At 32.4% G+C, this 20,403-nt stretch overlaps 1 protein-coding gene across 1 annotated transcript; it reads right to left on the bottom strand.

The window, feature by feature from the left end:
* Positions 1-5,041: 5,041 nt before the first annotated feature.
* On the bottom strand, positions 5,042-19,360 carry LOC139495849 (zinc finger CCHC-type and RNA-binding motif-containing protein 1-like). The gene is made up of 6 exons (XM_071284258.1): positions 19,150-19,360; positions 13,095-13,206; positions 8,681-8,788; positions 7,372-7,469; positions 6,288-6,375; positions 5,042-5,354 (listed from the first exon to the last, which is right to left on the bottom strand). Exons 1-6 carry the CDS (start codon positions 19,260-19,262, stop codon positions 5,214-5,216), a joined length of 660 nt encoding a protein of 219 aa, XP_071140359.1. The 5' UTR covers positions 19,263-19,360; the 3' UTR covers positions 5,042-5,213.
* Between the last annotated feature and the right edge of the window lie 1,043 nt (positions 19,361-20,403).

Raw genomic sequence — 20,403 nt, 5'->3', positions numbered from 1 at the left:
TAAGAAGATGGGATATGATTGCCAAAGACACTACTCTACACCAGAGACCAATTGACAGAGATCCATGAGCATATTAATTTTTGGCAAAAATTTGGCTTCTGGAGTTCATTTTGAAAAAAAAATTACTAATTGCTGGTTACAATATCAAAAATTTGGAGAGTTACATTCTATGAACACTAAAACTAAAAAAAATTTGGATATGACAACTACAATATTTTGCACAGTTGTTGAACATACTATGGAAATGTGAATATAATGTGTTATGAAAATTGACAAATAAAGGCAACAGTAGTATACCGCTGTTTGAAATGTCATAAATCGTTTGAGAGAAAACAAAACTTGGTTACAACAAAACACTGAATTGAACAAAAGACAAACGACAATGCACCTCACACAGAAATGAACTATAGGATAACAACTGCTATTTTCCTGACTTGGTACTGGACATTTATAAAAAAAAAGTGGTGGGTTGAACCTATTTGCTTTTGGTTTGAATTGTTTCGTATTTGTCATGTCTAGGCCTGTTATAGCTGTCAGATTTATATACTTATATATGGTTTTTGCTCAATGTTGGAGGTCGTACAGTAAGCTATAGTTGCTTAAAACTGGTTCATTTGAACTCTTTTGGATTGTTGTCTCATTGGCATTCATACCACATCTCATTATTTCATAAAACTGAACACATTGAAAATATTTTGGATAAAAATTGAAAATATTTTGGATGAAGTACTTACTTTATGAACTGTCTATTAGAAAACTTTAGTTAAATCAATAAACAACATAAATGTGGTCAATATCAGGTTACTACTTCCAGCCAGACATGTATAACTGAATTCTGTAAATCAAATACAGTTGACCTAATACCCATGGTTACTGAGAAACAAGAATACTGAACCATGAAACTGATGTAAAGGTCAGATAACCTCTACAAAAACTCATTTAAACCTAACAGCATACAATTGTGTTTCCAATGGTGACATATATGATAATCTTTTACTCATAATGAATGAGTAGCAGACTAAAACACACATAAATGTTACATTGAACTGTAAACAAAAGTCAAGAACAGATAACTCCTGTCCCCTTATATGATTGATTGATTGGTGTTTAACATCACTTTCAATACTATTGTGTTATTTCGTGGCAGTCAGTTTATATTGGTTGGATGAAGCCTAGGTGCCCGGAGAGAACTGCTGACATTCGGTAGGAAAACTGACAATTCTAGTCAATTAAGATTGGAGTCGAGTGCACCAAGCCACAGAGGCCTCTCGGTCTCCTTACAAACATTCTATTCAGAAGCCTGTAATTAAGTGGTTATCTTGTGGAGAGTTGTCTCACTGGCAATCATACCACATCTGCATTTTTATATTTAGACTAAATATAGTTAACTAAGTAGCTGCTAGCTTCTACACTATTTGGTCTCATTGGCAATGATACCACATCTCATTTTTGTATTAACCTCTTTATAACAAGTCATTGAACTAGGATTATGGGATCAAAGTCTACAGCCATATGTCAAATAGATTAGAAAACTTTATACAGAATATTGCTAGTCTTGGTATACTACCTTATGAAGTATCAAGCTTAATCAATATATTACTGTTACAGATACAGGCAAGCAATAAACATACATTTCTAAATCAATTACTTTAATGGCAACAAGAAAGAACCATACTTAAGATTTCATTATTTCATATTTTATTTAGTTTTATAACCTTCAACATTTATATCACAATCACTAACAAATACATGCATATGAATAATGTGAGAAATAAGTCACTGGTACTGATATAAAGGTAATAAGCTTTAAAGCCTAGTAGGGGTCAAGGTCAGAGGGACTTAATTTTGGTATTTGACACATCTGGATTTCACAATGCTTCTGCATACAAAGTTTTATCAATGGTAAGTCACCGTGTAGAACGCCACATGCGGGGTGTCGGCTATGTTTGACATGGGGTGGCAATTTTGAAGCGACGAAAAAGTAACAAGGTAAGTTCAAGCATCAAAATTTCTTATTTTTAGATCTCTCAGTACCATATAATGTATTGCACGGAAGGAACCGCAACATAATCTATTTCCTGAAAGCAGAAGCAGTCGTCTTCAGTGCTCAGTTTTCTCAAACACCTCGCCCTAGTTTTCCGTGTTGCAGATTTTGAGCCTTTATATGCAAATTTCGGTTTAAAAAACTACTTTACACTGCTACCCTCCGTATCATTTATATAGAATTGTATTCCTCTCATTGACTTATACCAAATACCAGTTTTTTTAGTTAAAATCAGTTGGTTTTAAAACTGTTATTCATCAAAATATAAAGTGTCGCTTGGGGTGCCAGATTTTGCGTCGCACGGGGTAGAGGCTTGTCATAAAAAAGAATAAATTTTCATATAAATCGATCTCTATCTGATACTTATTAATACAAACACACCTACACTGTTATGATGACAAATTACAAACTTAAGGTATGTCATTTGGTCCATATTTTAGCCTTTTAAGTACTGTGTATTTTTATTGATAAACATAGCAAATAAAGCCTCAAAGTAGAAAAATAATTGGATATGAATAGAAGTGTAATGTTGTTTGTTTTATATTATACCTTTGAAATACAAAAATATTGACAAATGGACGTAAGAATATGAAAATTACACGTATGAATGAAGAAGGGTGTACCCGATTATTTATCAAATCATTAATGATTTAAATTGAGTTGAATAGGAATATACTTAATTAAATGCTATGAACATATAAATCTTTAATCTTTCCATGATATTTTTTTCAATTTCGTAAATGCAAATGTATATTCGAGATCGTAAATGATTTTATATAATTTTTATTTAGTAACTGTATCAGTTTATTTTCCCAAACTGATCGATGCCCGAATAGATTAATTGTTGTTTAGACATTATGTAAATGCATAAACGTATTTTGTGATTTTCCACCATGTTTTGGTTTATTGAGCCATAGCCTTGACTTTTTTTTACCATGATATATATAGTGACTGAAAAGGAAAAGAAATCGTTTACCAGCCTGAAAACTAAATATTTTGAGCCAGTTTTTACTATGAATGAAATCAAAAGCACATGTTTTATAAGACCAAAAACAGGCAAAATGAAAAAACCCTTATTTTGTTATGGTAAAGTAGATGTGAATGAAATCAAAAGTATATATTTTATAAGACCAAAAACAGGCAAAATGAAAAAACCCTTATTTTGTCATGGTAAAGTAGATGTGAATGAAATCAAAAGCATATATTTTATAAGACCAAAAACAGGCAAAATGAAAAATCCTTGTTTTGTCATGGTAAAGTAGATGTGTTTGAAATAAAATGTATCGTATGAAGACTAATTTACATGCAAATATGTATCTTTTTTATAACAAGCCTCTACCCCTTGCGACGCAAAATCTGACACCCCGAGCGACACTTTATATTTTGATGAATTACTGTTTTAAAACCAATTAATTTTTACTAAGAAACTGGTATTTGGTTTAAGTCAATGAGAGGAATACAATTCTATATAAATGATACGGAGGGTAGCTGTGTATAGTAGTTTTTTATACCGAAATTTGCATATAAAGGCTCAAAATTTGCATCACGGAAAACTAGGGCGAGGTGTTTGAGAAAACTGAGCACTGAAAACGACTGCTTCTGGTTTCAGGAAATAGATTATGTTGCGGTTCCTTTCGTGCAATACATTATATGGTACTGAGATTTCTAAAAATAGGAAATTTTGATGCTTGAACTTACCTTGTTACTTTTTCGTCGCTTCAAAATTGCCACCCCATGTCAAACATAGCCGACACCCCGCATGTGGCGTTCTACACGGTGTAAGTACTATTGTTCAATACTTGTGCACCTACACAATGACAATGTTTTACTATCATTGAGGCCAAAGTCAAAGTCAGTAAGATGCCTCTGCATACAAAGTTTAGTTGATCTAAGTGCTACGGTATGACCAAACACATATCAGGAAATGTTAAAATATCATAAGGATTAAATGTCAAAGTAGTAGAATACTGAAATCATCAAAATAGTTTACAGCCATACTGAGGAAACATCTCTTCAAAATATTTGACACAGTATGCCTTTGGCTGTTACCTGCTCTTTGATGGGTTGTTGTCTCTTTCACATTTTCCCCATTTCCATTCTAAATTTTATCAAATCTTTCTCGATATTTAGCAATAAGTATGAACAAGTGAAACTGCGAGCTACTGCTCACTGATGATACCCCCGCCGCAAGTGGATAATATTAATAGTGTAAAAATATGCAAGTGTTCGGTAAACAGGAAGTTGTCGAGTGATGAATCTGAAAACGCATCACACGGTATAGCTGACTTATAAAAATCCTGAAACCAAATTTCAGAAATCCTTGTATTGTAGTTCCTGAGAAAAATGTGACGAAAATTTTTAACTTGGTCATCATGTGTAAAATCATACAAGTGATCGGTAAACAGGAAGTTGTCGAGTGATGAATCTGAAAACGCATCACACGGTATAGCTGACTTATATAAATCCTGAAACCAAATTTCAGAAATCCTTGTATTGTAGTTCCTGAGAAAAATGTGACGAAAATTTTCAACTTGGTTATCATGTGTAAAATCATACAAGTGTTCGGTAAACAGGAAGTTGTCGAGTGATGAATCTGAAAACACATCACACGGTATAGCTGACTTATATAAATCCTGAAACCAAATTTCAGAAATCCTTGTATTGTAGTTCCTGGGAAAAATGTGACAAAAATTTTCAACTTGGCTATCATGTGTAAAATCAGACAAGTGTTCGGTAAACAGGAAGTTGTCAAGTGATGAATCTGAAAACGCATCACACGGTATGGCTGACATATATAAATGTTGATACCAAATTACAGAAAGGGTGGATGTGTAGTTCCTGAGAAAAATGTGACGAAAGTTTCATGGGACGGACTGACTGACGGACTGATGGACGGACGGACTGACAGACAGAGGTAAAACAGTATACCCCCCCTTTTTTAAAGCGGGGGTATAACAACATTTCTTTGATGCAGTTACACTTCTAGATATAAACAAATTGAAACAGATATTGTATTGTATATAACAAATATCATACATGTAACTGTCTTCATGAACAACAAAAACAATGAAATTAAGTCAGTACTTTTACATGTGGCTATCACATCTTTTTCAGTCTGGGGACTAGAGTATAGTTCATCACAACAGGAGCTGTTGACATTATTTACGCTTCATGTATCATCCTCTATTTCCTCTTCATCACTAAAGTAGGCATCCTTTTTGTATTTCTTCTTCTTTGGTTCCTCCTCAACATCAGCAAAATACATACTACTCTCCCCATACCTCATTGATGTCTTTTCCATCTGTTCTCTCTACAAAATACGTTTTATAAAGAAATCAAAGATGTAGTCTACAATTGTAAAAAAATATATACTAACACTGCCAGTAAATTACATTCAAATTCTACTTGCACATCACAGCAGCAAATGCCATATTTTCAATACTAAAACACTTTACCAGCAGGGATAAAGATGTCATAAAGGGAGTAAAATTATTCAAAAATTAAATTTCATCTAAATAAATAGGGAATGTGTCCATCGGACATAGATGACGCCCTCACTTGCATATCATACAAAGTGTTAAAAAGGGACATATCTGTAGAAGGGTAAAAGTGACGCTTCCCAAATTTGTACTTGATCTGAGTTTTGTGGTAAAAAGTACTATGTATAAGTCACATAAAATTGGTTGAGGCAAAACTTAAGTTAGTGAATCAAATAAAAAATTCAGCAATTTTACCATTTGTAAAGGGACATAACTATAGTGACATCCCCAAAATTCAAACTTGATCTGCATTATGTGGTAATAATCATTGTGTATAAGTTTCATAGCATTGGGTTGTGGTAAACTGAAGTTAAAGAACAGAAACCAAAAATTTATCAATTTGTCCATTTGTAAAGGGCTTAACACTAGAATAGTTAAAATGACGCCACCAAAATTCAAACTTGATCTGTGTTTTGTGGTAATAAGGTAATAAGCATTATGTATAAGTTTCATAACATTGCATTGAGACAAACTAAAGTTAGAGAAAAGAGACGCCTGCCAGATTTGCTCTGAATAATCAGGAGGCATATCTCTAGATTGAGAAAAGTGAAATTTTCCACTGCCCTTAAAATCAAGTCACAGTGTCAAATTGTTCTTAGTCTTAAAAAAAAAATTTGCTCCTCTGTCCTTAAATCCTGGCTAAAATACTGTAGTATTTACAAAATAAGACTGGTATGAAATGATCATCACTGAGAAGCCTGTACCTGATATTTGATGGCAGCAGCCAGACTGTCTAATGCTGGGTTTTCTGTGTTATCGTCACTGTCTTCTTCCTCCTCCTCTGTATCACCCCTGGAAAATAATTATAAGTCATAAACAAATAAATTGGTATTAACTGCATGATCATATAAAGCTCTATATAAAAATCATTAAACTAAATATGTTTATTGAATAAAAGCAAGTCTCTTAGAGAGTATTTTTATACTGTATGCCTTGCATATTTTGATTGGACAAAAGAAAATGGAAAATTTGAAGAACCTTCATGCCTTATTCAGCAAATCATAATTTAAATTGTGAAAGTACTTTTATTCGTAGGGTACCAATTTTGGTGGTTTTTGTGGATGGCTAAATTCACAAATTTAAGTGGCCAACAAACTGTTGTTCAAATGTAGATATTGAAAGATCCCCATTTAGGTTCGACTACATGGATACAGATATGATCAGATATAGAATCTAGAGAATACATTGAATAAATGTATCAGGAAAATCATTATGAACTGTATATAAAACTTTGAATAGAATTTTTACTCACTTAATCTAAACTGTAAAACTTTTAACATTTTAATTCTCATGAAAAAATTGTTTTAATTGATGAAAGTCAGACATGCCATTATGATATGCAATGATGATGTTTTCATTTTATCTCCTCATAATTATCTTATAAGAAAATCTAGTAGCCTCATATTGCTTTTTTTATTTCAGAAACTAAATACTACAATTCAAATTTAAAGTACCTTTGTAGAATTTTTTAAGTACAACACTTTTTTGTAGCAACATGTCTATGGCCCAATTAACAACTTTGATGATCATTGGATGATGTGTGAGGAGAAGTTATAAGCAATATAAGAATATGGCAGCAGAAATTATTTAACTTACATTAATTTGGACAACCAAGTGTTAAACTGCTTCATGAAGGGGGAAATCAGTAATGGTACACTAAAAGGATTTTAGTTCTGTGTATAGATATTATAAATAGCAACTGCTTAACAAAATGTGAATCTCAACTGATATTGTATGATATCAAATATGTTTACTGTGTTAGCCTATCAAAATATTCATCTTACTTACTCTCCTTCAAACTTTTTCCTTTTTCTTTCTTTCTTTGGAGGAGGTTCTCTTTCTCCAAGTAGATTTTTGGGGCATTTATAACTTAGATGTCCTTCTTCCTGAAATTAATAAATTGTATTTGAAGGAATCAATCTTTTAGTAGGTGAAAGATGCTGCATTTAATTAAGTTTTATACATCACCAAAAATAATGGACCTATCATATCAGTTTATTTCCTCATTTAAAGTAATATGAAACCTCAAATTAAAAAACAGTGATGCATATGTTTTTATAACTAAGTGGATAGTTTTCATTATAAAACTTATTTACATATACTTTTTTTTGAAGAAAATTCTTTAATTTGTCCACATTTACAAGAAGCTGACTTTTTTCAATTGCTTGCTTCCAGGAAGCAATTCGTCAAAATATTTTCAGATGCAAGTGACCTAAGCGTGACCCATCTCGTAAAAATCTGGTGATCGCAATACGCATGGATCTGTCATTGAAATAAACTATTACCTGATTGTACATGTTATACACATGCTCAATATCCATGCTCCTTTGTTGATTGTTTACCTTAACTTTAAGGTGACAATTGGTAACCTACTGCCTCAAAACACGGCAATTAATTAGCTGACATATTTGTTAAATGATCATATCAGACAGAGACAAAAAAAAATTGACGATTATACATTATTTTTGCATAAGAAATGATAAAATCTTGCAAAGAAGACTAAGCTTATGAAATATATACATGCATTTGTTTAAAAAGTGGATACACATTATCTTTCACCAGTCACTCATTTCATATGACTTTAACTTTCAAGTTTAAGGAGTAACATCACCTTTATTTTTCACTCTTAGTCTTTGTTAAATTTTCATTTTTTAAATAAATTGTGCAGAATTTAACATTGTTTCAAATAAAGAATTACTTGGCATGAATAGCGAATTATCCTGTCTAGTACAAGAGTGAAAAGTTCACATAACTTTATTTTATTGCATATATAAAAAAAAAAGGTAATAACCATCATCAGAAGTATACCAATCAAATTTTCAACCCTTTTTTTTCCTGTTTACATACTTAATAACCATGTCACCTAAGGTTTCCAAAACATTTTATAGAAACACCAAATAATAAGGAATGGTGCTTTAAAACAGCTTATGTACAATGTATGTTTATGACTCTGATCTTTTTTTCTTGCACTGAAATGCAGGGTTAAATTAATCCTACAACTTTGAAGTTTAAGGGAATATTTTTGATTAACCTTGTTTCATATGAAACTGAAAGTGATATGCTAAGATTAAGTGGTACATTTTAGAAAGTCACTTACACCACACTCATAACATCGAGATTTATCAGGGTAATCTTTCCTCTTGATGAATTCTTTAGCTCTTCCATTGTCTTTAGCTACTGTACATGTAATGGTTCTATCAAACATCTAAAAATACATGATTAATTGAAGTGTTAGTTGTTAATTATTGGTGATATATCTATAATCGGAAGAAGATAATACTAAAATTACGAGGTCCAATTTGTATTCGGAAGAAGAAGATAATACTAAATTTACGAGGTCCAATTTGTCAGCCGTCATCACGTAAAAACGACGAATCAAAGAATTCAACTTTATATATATTAACTAATATAGTACTAAGGTGTAGATTAAAAATGACACCACTCCAGGCCCTTTTGTTTACCACGTAATTAATATTGCCAATAATTAAGAAGTTCCGGGTCGAGTCCGATACCGATACCAATAGTGTATTAACCTGTTACCTATTACCTTATCTGTATGTTCCGCATCTGACAGGCGCACCAACAAACGGTGTATTCAGGATTAATATGCTATATACACGGGTCATAATCACAGGGTTGACACTACTAAATTGTCGAATTGTTACCTATTGTAGTATTTTAATCAGTAAGACTTTCTAAGATAACAATACGAATACTAAAAATCTGGACTAAAAATAAGGCGTATAGGTACAGTTTTCAATTTCTAAGCGGGCATGACGTAAAACAGTGAATCAAAGAATTCAACTTTATTTATAACTAATATAGGGCAATGCTGTTGATTAAAAAATACTCCATTCCAGGACCTTTTGTTTTCCAAATAATTAGTATTACCAATAATTGATAAGTTCCAGTTAGACCGGTTCAAACAGAAAGATTTGAAAGCAGAGAAAACTGTGTATCTTATAATCGGGATGACTTTATCAGATGACAATACTAATACTAAAATATGCTTGTGCATAGTTATATACTTTAATTCAGTCACGGACCCGCGATATCACGGGTGTGTTCTAGTATATATATATATATGCTAATACAAGTAGCAAGGAAAAGTTTGTTCCCAAGAAATGATTGGTAGCAATTCATTTATGACATCAAATTGTCAGGATTTCTTATATAGTTATTTTTGTGACTTCATGAAAAAGGTGACCATGTCTGATGATGCCACAGTGAAGAAATATCGTAACACACTTGATGCAGTGATCTAATCTATATTCCATGCATGTGTGAATGTTTTATAGTGAATCTCCAACAACGGACACTATTGTGAGATTGATACCATTTCTGTCCATGCTGCAGTACATAATTAATTAGTTTTTAAAATGTACAAATGTATTAAAGCGTTAATAATTGTGATTTTATTCAAATGCATTTTTAAATTTTGTTTTCATAAAAAAAAAATCAAGTTAATTCCTTATTAATTCATGTACATGTAGTCTCTGGTACATGTATCTTTGTCCTCGTTTTATTAATAGTTTTCTGATATTGCCTCATTGAAAATTTAAATTTCACCAACATTTTTTAGTATCAATTACAAATGAATTTATCATTTGATGACTTCAACTAATCAAAGTGCTGGATAGCACCTCTGGAAAGTTTGCAACTGTATATGTATTATTTCAAATAGGTTATAGACGTGTATTATTTCAAATATGTATTTAATCACAGTTTTGATTTTTCAAACTAAACCATTGTCTCGCAGCAATTTCCAAAAATCACTTTTTATGCCCCATTTATGGGCATTATGTTTTCTGGTCTGTGAGTCCATTCATCCGTCCGCCCTTTCGTCCGTTCATCTGTCTGTCCCATTCAGGTTAAAGTTTTTAGTCGAGGTAGTTTTTGGTGAAGTTGAAGTCCAATCAATTTGAAACTTAGAACACACCCGTGACTGAATTAAAGTATATAACTATGCATAAGCCTTATTTTAGTATTTGGATTGTCATCTGATAAAGTCATGCCCATTATAAGATGCACAGATTTCTCTGCTTTCAAAATGTTTCTGTTTGAAAACTTATCAATTATTGGTAATACTAATTATTCAGAAAACAAAAGGTCATGGAATGGAGTATTTCTTAATCAACAGCATTGTCCTATATTTATTCATTTAGTTATAAATAAAGTTAAATTCTTTGATTCGCTGTTTTATGTCATGCCCGCTAACAAATTGAAAACTGTACCTATACCCCTTATTTTAATTTTAGTATTCCTATTGTCATCTTAGAAAGTCTTACTGATTAAAATACTACAATAGGGAATAATTTGACAATGATTGAATTTATTAGTGTCAACCCTGCAATTATGACCTGTGTATATAGCAAAATCTGAAATACACCCTTTGGTGGTGCACCTGTCAGATGAGAAATGTACAGATAAGGTAATAGATAACAGGTGAATACACATGTACTATTGGTATTGGTAAAGGATTCGACCCTGAACTTTTGTACTCACTTGTGTACTATGGACACATTCTTGTTTTATATACATATCTATACTTCTAAATCTAAGGACTGTTTTTATGTTCACCTGATAAATGTATAACCAAAGAAAGCTACAAGTCAAACTTATATATAAGGGTAAATATACTTGATAGTGTATACTGAAAATTTCACCCCTTTACATCTAGAATGGTAAAAGTGACGCCAACAAAATTCAAACTTGACTTGTGTTTTGTGTTTAATATAAGCATTGCCTATAAGTTTCATAAAATTTGGTTCATGCAAACTAAAGTAAGAGAACAGAAATCAATTTTGGGATGCATGGAATACGTACAAGTAAGGGACGTACATACTTACAGAAAAAAACAAGGATAAAACTCAATATGGTGGGGGCATAAAAATAGTAGTATGACCTTAGGAATAAAACGTTTATTTACACTAGATTCATACAATGTTGATCTGAGGTGGGAGGTGCTTATAACCCTGTAACACATTTTAGTTGCTGCTGTATAATTACCATTGAGGCAATGACATTTGAGATTATTGTTTTAAGCCATTTATTTGATATACTAGTAATCATTGCCTCTGTGTTAGGACGACACATTGTTAATTATAGGTCAATCTTAAAGAATCATACTGCCCCAAGAGAGCCGTGGTGTAGTGGTTAGTGCATCAAAGGTTCCTGGTTCGACTCCCGTCTGGGATGAAAATTTGAGGAACTGAATTTTCAGCTCTCTCATGACACCATTTGCGAGTATAGTCTCGAGAAAACAGTGATAGTCCGTCGGAAGGGGACGATAAATGGCTGACCCATGTTAAGAGAGAGCCATATCTCTTGCACGTTAAAGACACCCTTGTAGATTTCGAAAAAGAGCAGGCTAATGCCGCTTCAAGGCAGCTCTCGCACCCGCAAAGTGGAAAGGGATTAATATAAGTTGCAAAACTTGTTTCCCAATCCACTATAAATAAATATGTTTAAACTAATCATACTGCCCCAGGAATAAAGTTTGAGGATAAAAAGTTCTGGATCCGCCACTGCATTGTTAAGCACTAAGAAAGTCATTGTGCTAGTACATGGACAAATGTTATTAAATCATTTTAATAATTTCTACAGCACTTGTTTTTAGCTTGACCTCGGTCTTGATACACTGAACTATAATATTCTAAAAAGTAGATGATGACTCGGTTGCTTTTAAATTATACAGATGTTATGATACTTATTGTCATTAAGACAATGTTTTTCTGTTGTCAGTTCGATCCACTTGAGCATGCTAAACGAGTGAAGGTCCTTATATCCACATTAGAATGTGAAACAGCTAGATATTCAAATAACGCAATAAAAAGTTTTCAAATGATTTTTGGCATCAAAACTTTCAGATCGAAGTCAGTTTGACAAAAACAATGCACTTTTCTATTAAAGCCGGTATATATTTACCTTTACTCGTCCTTGGAGTGAGACACAAGCCATATAATTATTGATTATTTTATATTCTATCACCTGTGTATTGTTAAAATAAATCAAACCATTATCACTTGTCAATTATCCGACAACTTGGTCAAATATCTACTTGTTCTCGCATACTGGAATCTTTCAATACACTCAGGCTTTTACTTATTCAATAATAAACAGTTGTAAATATCGTACATAGTAAAAAATAGTGCGGGAAAATGTTCATTCATGAAATATTCATGAATGAAACACTGTCTCGCGTATATTTCTTTTGATTTTCTCTTCAGCCAATGGCTGATCCGCAAAGTAGTGTTTGTGATATTTATTTTCAAAATGAAGTTAACTCCATCTGAATTGTCGTTGAACATTTATTCCTTTTTTTCAAGCTGTAATCTTTTCAAAATATCCAAGAATCAGAATTCGAACACTAGTACTACATTATCATTGAGCAGAACATTGCGATAGTCTGTCTCATCAGAAGTTAAGGCCGACGCCTATGGAAAGTAGCTATAGCAAACTATAGCAAACTTTCCAAAAATTATATAATGATATGACATAATGTACAATACCTTTGTTCTGTTCAAAGCTCGCACAGCTTTGAAGGCTGAATCTTTTTCAACAAACATCACAAAAGCCACACCTTTACTTTTCCTTGTTGCATGATCCTTCAAGATAGTTACCCTGCAACATAAACAAGTAGTAAACATTGTACAATATACTATGTTTTAATTTTTTTTAAATATTGGCCCCAAGATACCAGCCAGAACCTGATTCACTGCAGCCTATTTTAAGTTTAATAAATGGGGAATGTGTCAATGGGATACAGATAAACCCCCTGTTTGCATAACATTTTGTATAATGCTGTAAAGGGACTTCAAGAATCTTAAAAGTGACTACCTAAATTCGTCCTTGATCTGAGTTTTGTGGTAATAAGCATTGTGCATGTTGTATAAGTTTCATAAAATTTGGTTGAGGCAAAATTAAGTTAGAAAATGGAAACAAAAAAGCAGCATTTTTTTCCATTTGTAAAGGGGCATAACTCCAAAACAGTAAAAAAGATCCCACCCAAATTGAAGCTTGATTTGTATTTTGTGGTGATAAGCTTTGTGTGAAAGTGGCATCACATTTTGCAAAATAAAGTTTGAGAACCAACACTCAACATTGTAGCTTACCACTGTAGTTGAAGCAGCTGAGTTGAAGGAATTAATTTTTCTTTTTAAAAAGTTAAGAACAGAAAATTTGGGTAATAAAAGAACTATCTAGGATACTTCACTTTTAATCATCACATTCATGTCATTGGTATCTTATGAAGATTTTATTTGCATGTAAAGTTAAAAAAAAGACTGACAACAGGCATGAAAACTTTCCCCCAATCTGCATGAACTGTGCAAATAAATAAATATTTTATAAAATACCAATGGTGTAATTTTTGATTTTATAAAAATGGATAATTACCACGTGAATCACTGTTTACATTTACTCGGAAGAAATTGTTCCGAGTATTCCTTATTTTGATTGGTCAATTTGTTACCTGGATACAGGACGCTCTTATATATTTCTTTGTTTCGGGATTCGCAGTACATTTGAAATTTTTCATTGAAATTATTTCGCAAATGATGTCGAAGAGTGTTTCCTTGTTAGGTTACTAATTTAAATCGTTTCTTTGTAGAACCAGGAACTTTTCTAATAGTGTCAGACTCAATCGCAAAATATGTGAAGCTTGAGAATGCGGATGTTCATGCGTTTCGGGGGGCTTCCATTGGAGAAATAACCTATCAGCTTAACAAGAACAAGGGGAGTATTTATGAAGGTTATAAATGTTTAGTTATTCATTGTGGTACCAATGATATTCATATTTTATCTATTGATCAGTTTAAGTCTGCCTATTGTAATTTAATTTCTACCGCCAAGTTGTTGTTTCCTTCTATGGTTATTGCTTTGTCTGGTATTCTTCCTCGTCCTGTTGATTTTGAGGAAACGGGTCAGAAGATAAAGGATGTTAATATGGCTTTGTTAAATTTATGTTTGAGTTATGAAGTCAAATTCATTCATTCGTATAGATATTTTTTGAAATGTGGAAAGCCAAAGGTGGAGCTATTTGCGTATAAAGATAATGGTTTATATCTCAATTGTGAAGGTACAAGGCAGTTAGGTTTATATTTTAAAAGAAGGGTTGCTCATTTAATTTAGATAGGTTAACTTGTCATTTGAGATGAATTTCTCAAGTGGAGTTAAAGGATTAGATATGGTTGAATTTCATGTTTCTACCATACTTCCTTTGGTTTTTTTTTAGTTTATGGTTGATATTATTTCTTCCATACTAAAATTTGGATTATTTTATTTTATTTTCCTTAATATGTATTGGTATTATTAAAGATTGTTTGGTTAAAATGTAGTTACTAAGTTAGGTTTATTTATATTAATATGTACTAATATTTTTATTTTTATATTGCAGGTAAGGGACTCTTTTCAGTGAGTATTGTTCACACTGTTGGGTGCTGTTTCTTTTCGTATGAGATATTGTTTCTTGTATGGAGAAAAGTTTATGTTCAGGGTTGAAATTGTTTCTTCCTTCCTTGCTTGCTTTAATTATTTAGTTTTTGCTTGATATTATTTCTTGCATGCTAGATTAACAAGCTTAAATTGTGTATTGTTTATATGATAGTTAAAATTAATCTGCTTAATTCTTTGTTCAACACAGTTGTTTGTTTATTTTTTGGCGGCCGTTGGCTTGGCGGCTAGCTCATGTGTTTATTCGATCTGTTTGGATGAATATATTTATCATTTCTGATGACTAGACGCTATATTTGCTCTTTAACATTAACTTTACATGTTATATGTGACTGTCAGTGGTATAGTCGAGTGTTTGTCCTATGCTGTGAAATATATCTGTTTGTCTTGTGTATATATTGTGCCGTAATAAAATTGAGTAACTTTGATTTCTTTTGTGAGAAGCCTGGTAATTTGGATGATAACAAGTAAAGTAACCCCATGCCTGACTCAGGAACATATATATTGATGGGATTTTACACTTCCAAATTGTAGCCGATTTCATTGTCAGGTCATAGATAAAAGACATAATACGGAAACAGACATGTGTTAAAAACATACAATATTATACTAATAATTTCTGATAATATCAAAAAAATGTCATTCAAACTAAGTTTTAAGGTGATGCCAGTGTATTGGAATTGTAATCTGTTAATTCACATTTTGATTTTATAATTACATTCATTTCATCACAGAAAGGCACAGAATGCAAACAGGTTAATAGAAAAAATGTGTTGATTACAAATTCATTATAAAACACTTTACATCAAATAAATTATTTGGTCATTTCATATCACAAATATATCTTCTGTATGGTAAAACTTGTATTCATTTACTACAATTAAAATTATGTGGTAATTTTTTGCGTACTTCTGAAAGTTTTTTCAGTCAGATGCTGGCGAGATTATCTTGGAATAACGAAGTTACTTTACAATTATCGACATCAGCCACTACAGTGACGTCACTGTGGGCTCTGATGAGTTGTTATTAAAAGTTATGGCTGAACAGACATGTTTGATTATAAAGCATAAATATCATACTTTTAAAATCCACAGATGCTACCAAATTCCATAAATCTTGTAAAGTCAAGCAAGGTTGGGCGGTAAATACCACCCCGGTATTTACCAGTGGTATTTACCGGTATTTACCGCCCCAGACAATACTCCCCAAGTGGTCAATACTGGCAAATACTGGTCAATTGAAATTTTCATGGTTGTTTCTACTATTAAATGAAGTAAAATCTTGATAAAAAGTCAAATATAATGTGTCAGCTTATAAAGTTAATGAATTTGATATGTTTTATGACATTTATAACACTTATTCTTACTACTGATTTAAAATTTAGTTTTTATGAATTATGATATTGCATACTTAAGATATATATATACAAATTTATATTTTATTTCAACATGTTTAAATCAATATATTTTTATTCAAAATGTATGATTTTACAGGTAATCAAAATTAAAGGTAAATAAAACTACAGGTAAATGAAGTTACATGGGTCTTTTTATATATCACCTGGCATTGCTAGGTGTGAAAATTTAATTACTAAAACAACAGCCTCCAATAAAAGTTGACAGTACATGGGTTGAAAGTAATAAAATTGATATATGAAGACTCCCTTAAACAATAAATTATTTCCTGTTTATAGCTATCTAACTGTGAGATAAAAAAAAACCCTTCTTCATGCTGGAAATGAAAATTTGAAGCAGGGACAAAAAGTTTTTATCTTTTACTATAATATTATGTACACATTAATCAATGTAGATCCCTGTTTGAATTAACAATAGAATTAGAAATGAAAGCATTAAAAATGGTTTGAACACCTTTTTATATAAATTAATTATTAATTGTAATTATAATTGACCAAGTAGATAGTGGTTTTTATAGTAATGACCACTCAAAATTTCAATCGACCAGTATTTGCTTTGCCGGTATTTCCCAATATTTGCCAGTATTTCCCGGTAAATACCGGTATTTACCACTGGCATGGTCAATACTAGTATTGACCGCTTTTTTGCCAACCTTGAAGTCAAGAGATTTTATCAATTTAATACTGAATACATATCAGATTAACTTGTCTTCCCATTAAACATACTGTTCCCAAATAAGTTCAAGATATAAACATTGTTACAATTTCAGCTGGGCATACTGGGGTTGGTAACACCAGAAAACTGGGGTGTTCACTAAAAACTGGGAATACACCGCTTTTCCTAACTTGAGCCCAACCTGTTTGTTGTTCCTGAGGCTACATCAATTTAATTTCTTGTTCTACGGATTTTTGAACTCCAAAATTTGGGGCGAGCGAGCGATTTGAAAATTTTAATAAAAAAATATTTAATTTGCAAATTTTTGAGGCGAAGCTTGAAAAGTAAAGGCGAGCGATTATAATTTTTTTTTGTAAACATAAAATATTAGGTTTTGACAATATTAAAGCTAATGATTTATCACTTGTACTTTGACATTTCTTTAATTTCTGAAGTATTTTTTCCCTGTTCACCAAGAAATAATTAAATCTGGTCTATGTATGTGTGACTGACAATGAGACAATTCTACATCCAAGTCATGATCAGTTTGGGGACCACCCCTTTATGTTATAAATACATTGTATCCCTTTTACATGTTTTATGAGGGATCAATATAAGTTATAATAGATTTGTTTGTACAAAAGGGCTCATATTTTCTCAAAGAACTATATATCTATCTGGTATTAAATGGTCAAAACTTGTCCAAGAATTTTGTAATATTCCTGGACTTTAACCTGATGCTAACACATTTACTTTAACAGTTTAATATTATTCAAAATAAGTGGACCCCTCTTTTAGAAAAAGTTGTTTAAAATATGATGCAACTCTTCTCTTTTTGAGTAAAAAATTCTAAGTTTTCAAAGGTTTTGTATAGAAGAACTATACAAATTCTTGGTATTTCTATTTTCTTTTCTACATCAGTAAAATGACCCCTTGTCTGAGGGAGGGTTGTTCTCAACCTGATAATATAAACAAACACAGGTCGAAGTACGGCCTTTTACACAGGGCTTTGATACAGACCAAACAGCAGGCTATAAAGGATCCCAAAATTATTAGCGTACACAATTCGAACAGGAAAACCAACGATCTAATTTATATATCATGTATATCCAAACGGGAAAATACCAATGAACAACATCAACAAACGATAACTGCTGAACGACAGGCCCCTCAATCAATCAGGACAGGCGAATAAACATGCAGCGGCTATGGATAGTTTTGTTTCGCCAGCATACAATATAACCATATAACTGCAGTTAAGGCAAATCCTTCAGAAGTTCTTTGTACTTTATTCTAACAACAAACATTTTTTGATAGGGAATATAAGTAAGGGGAAAGTAACCAATATTTTGTTCTTTACAGGTTTTCGCTGTTATAAATTTATATCAGAGCACTCGCACTTTTGATAAATAGGTTTTATGCTGAAACAAATATTCTCACAGATATTTACAAAGTGTGGTGGGGTGCTTTTATGTTTAAAATCGTTATATACAGGTTAGACTGTTATTTTAAAAATAAATGTTGATATCTTTTTATAATATTTACAAAAAAAACGGTGCGGGAGATGGACATGATTACATTTCCGGATGCGGGAAGCAGGAATATAAAAAAAATAAAAAAATTCTGTTTTGAAAAAAATAGGTGCGGGTGGGTCCGTCGAACAAGGAATCAAATTGGTGTGGCCTGAAATACTTTTTTTAAAAGTTCTTACAGTTAAAACCTGCACTTTTGTAAATGTCATGCCATCAATTGGATTAGAAAAGGAAGTCCCTGTAAACTGTTGTTTTTCAAACCAGAAAACCGGGGTGTTCACTGAAAACCGAAAATAGACATCTGTACCCAAATTTTCCTCGACTTGTACCCAACCTGGTAAACAGTTATAAAAACACACTCCTGTCAATGAATGATCATGAATGCATACCTAGTTTTGATCTAGTTACGACATCGAAGCAAATATATAAAATAGCCAATTATTTGGACTAGCGCATGCCTTGAACCTGATTTTTAGTTCTGACATAATCAAAACTAAAGTTTCTAAACTCACTTTGCAACCTTTCCATATTTTTCAAATATTTTGTGAATATCGTTATTTGTCAGTGAAAAGGGAAGGTTGCCAACATATATAGTACTTTTACTGGGCACCAAACCCCCGCTCATTGTGGCTATCACCTTTCAAACTTCGCAATAAACAGGGGAATATAAAAATTTCCATAAAAATAATAGGAAGAAAATACCGGAAGTAGTGAAACTAAAACAAGCATAAAACCAACACCGGGTGGTACTTGTTATTTTTCCGTGTTAATACCGAATAATCCAATACCTCAACAACCTCCATAATAAAAGGACCCAATTGTGATATTTCTTATCCGAAAAAACAAGCTAAATTGAATTGGCATCTCCGCAGAACATTTCAAAACTGCTAGAAGTATTCTTTCACCAATGTTAACCTCCATCTTTAATCAAATCACAATAGCTATTCTACTGTACAAAACAAACTTACCGCTTTTCTTTAAGACTGGAATTACTAACCCAGTACTAAAAAAGCTGAAAGATCCAACATTAGAAGAAATTACAGAGGTATCACAGTGACACCAACAATCACCAAACTGATTAAATATGTATTGTTACCACGTCTTACCAAAAACTTTATCCCAAGCAGACATGCAATTTGGTTTTACAGAAGGTCTCTCTATGCTTATAGCTGCCTTTCTTGTAGAATGTAAATCAGAATCCAAACATGTAACTTTAAAACCTTTATCAAATATGATAGCGGTAGACAGCCAAACTGCATTTGACGTATTTGACGTGGTTTCTCACATCATTCTTCTAGATAAACTTTATGAATGTGGCATACATACTAAACTTTGGCCCATAGTCAAAGATCTTTACACAGACATGTCCTTAAAAATAAAATGGAAAGGTGAAATAAGTGACAAATATCCAATACAACAAGGCCGTGCGACAAGGTGGAGTCCTTTCCACTAACCTATATAAGGTTAACATTAACAACGTATTGAATGAACTAGTAATGTTTTAGCCGTGTAGGACTGAAAATTGGCAATATTTACACTGGCATAGACGGATCCAAGGGGTGGGGGCTGGAGTGGCTGGAAAAATTTGGTTGATTATATAGGGAATAACTGAAGCATGACTGGCACCCCCCCCCTTTTGAGGTCAGTCAGCACCCCTCCAACTTATGAAAAGTTCTGCCACTGACTGGCTCACCATGCAACATGTGCAGATGATATAGCACTTCTGTCTGATGATGTGGAAGAATCACAAATTATGCTAAACACTG

The sequence above is a fragment of the Mytilus edulis genome, chromosome 1 (genome assembly GCF_963676685.1).
Source record: "Mytilus edulis chromosome 1, xbMytEdul2.2, whole genome shotgun sequence".
In the NCBI taxonomy this organism is placed as follows: domain Eukaryota; kingdom Metazoa; phylum Mollusca; class Bivalvia; order Mytilida; family Mytilidae; genus Mytilus; species Mytilus edulis.
The sequence above is the reverse complement of the archived record's forward strand: the minus strand, read 5'-3'. Positions and strand labels throughout refer to the sequence as shown.

Bases quoted from the DNA above. Each gene is read 5' to 3' on its own strand.
- LOC139495849 (XM_071284258.1), bottom strand. From the start codon at position 19,262: ATGAGCGGGGGTTTGGTGCCCAGTAAAAGTACTATATATGTTGGCAAC. The intron at 13,207-19,149 runs GTGAGTTTAGAA...TTTATGTTGCAG, and splicing joins AAATATGGAAAGGTTGCAAA to GGTAACTATCTTGAAGGATC. The intron at 5,355-6,287 runs GTACAGGCTTCT...CGTATTTTGTAG, and splicing joins CTGCTGCCATCAAATATCAG to AGAGAACAGATGGAAAAGAC.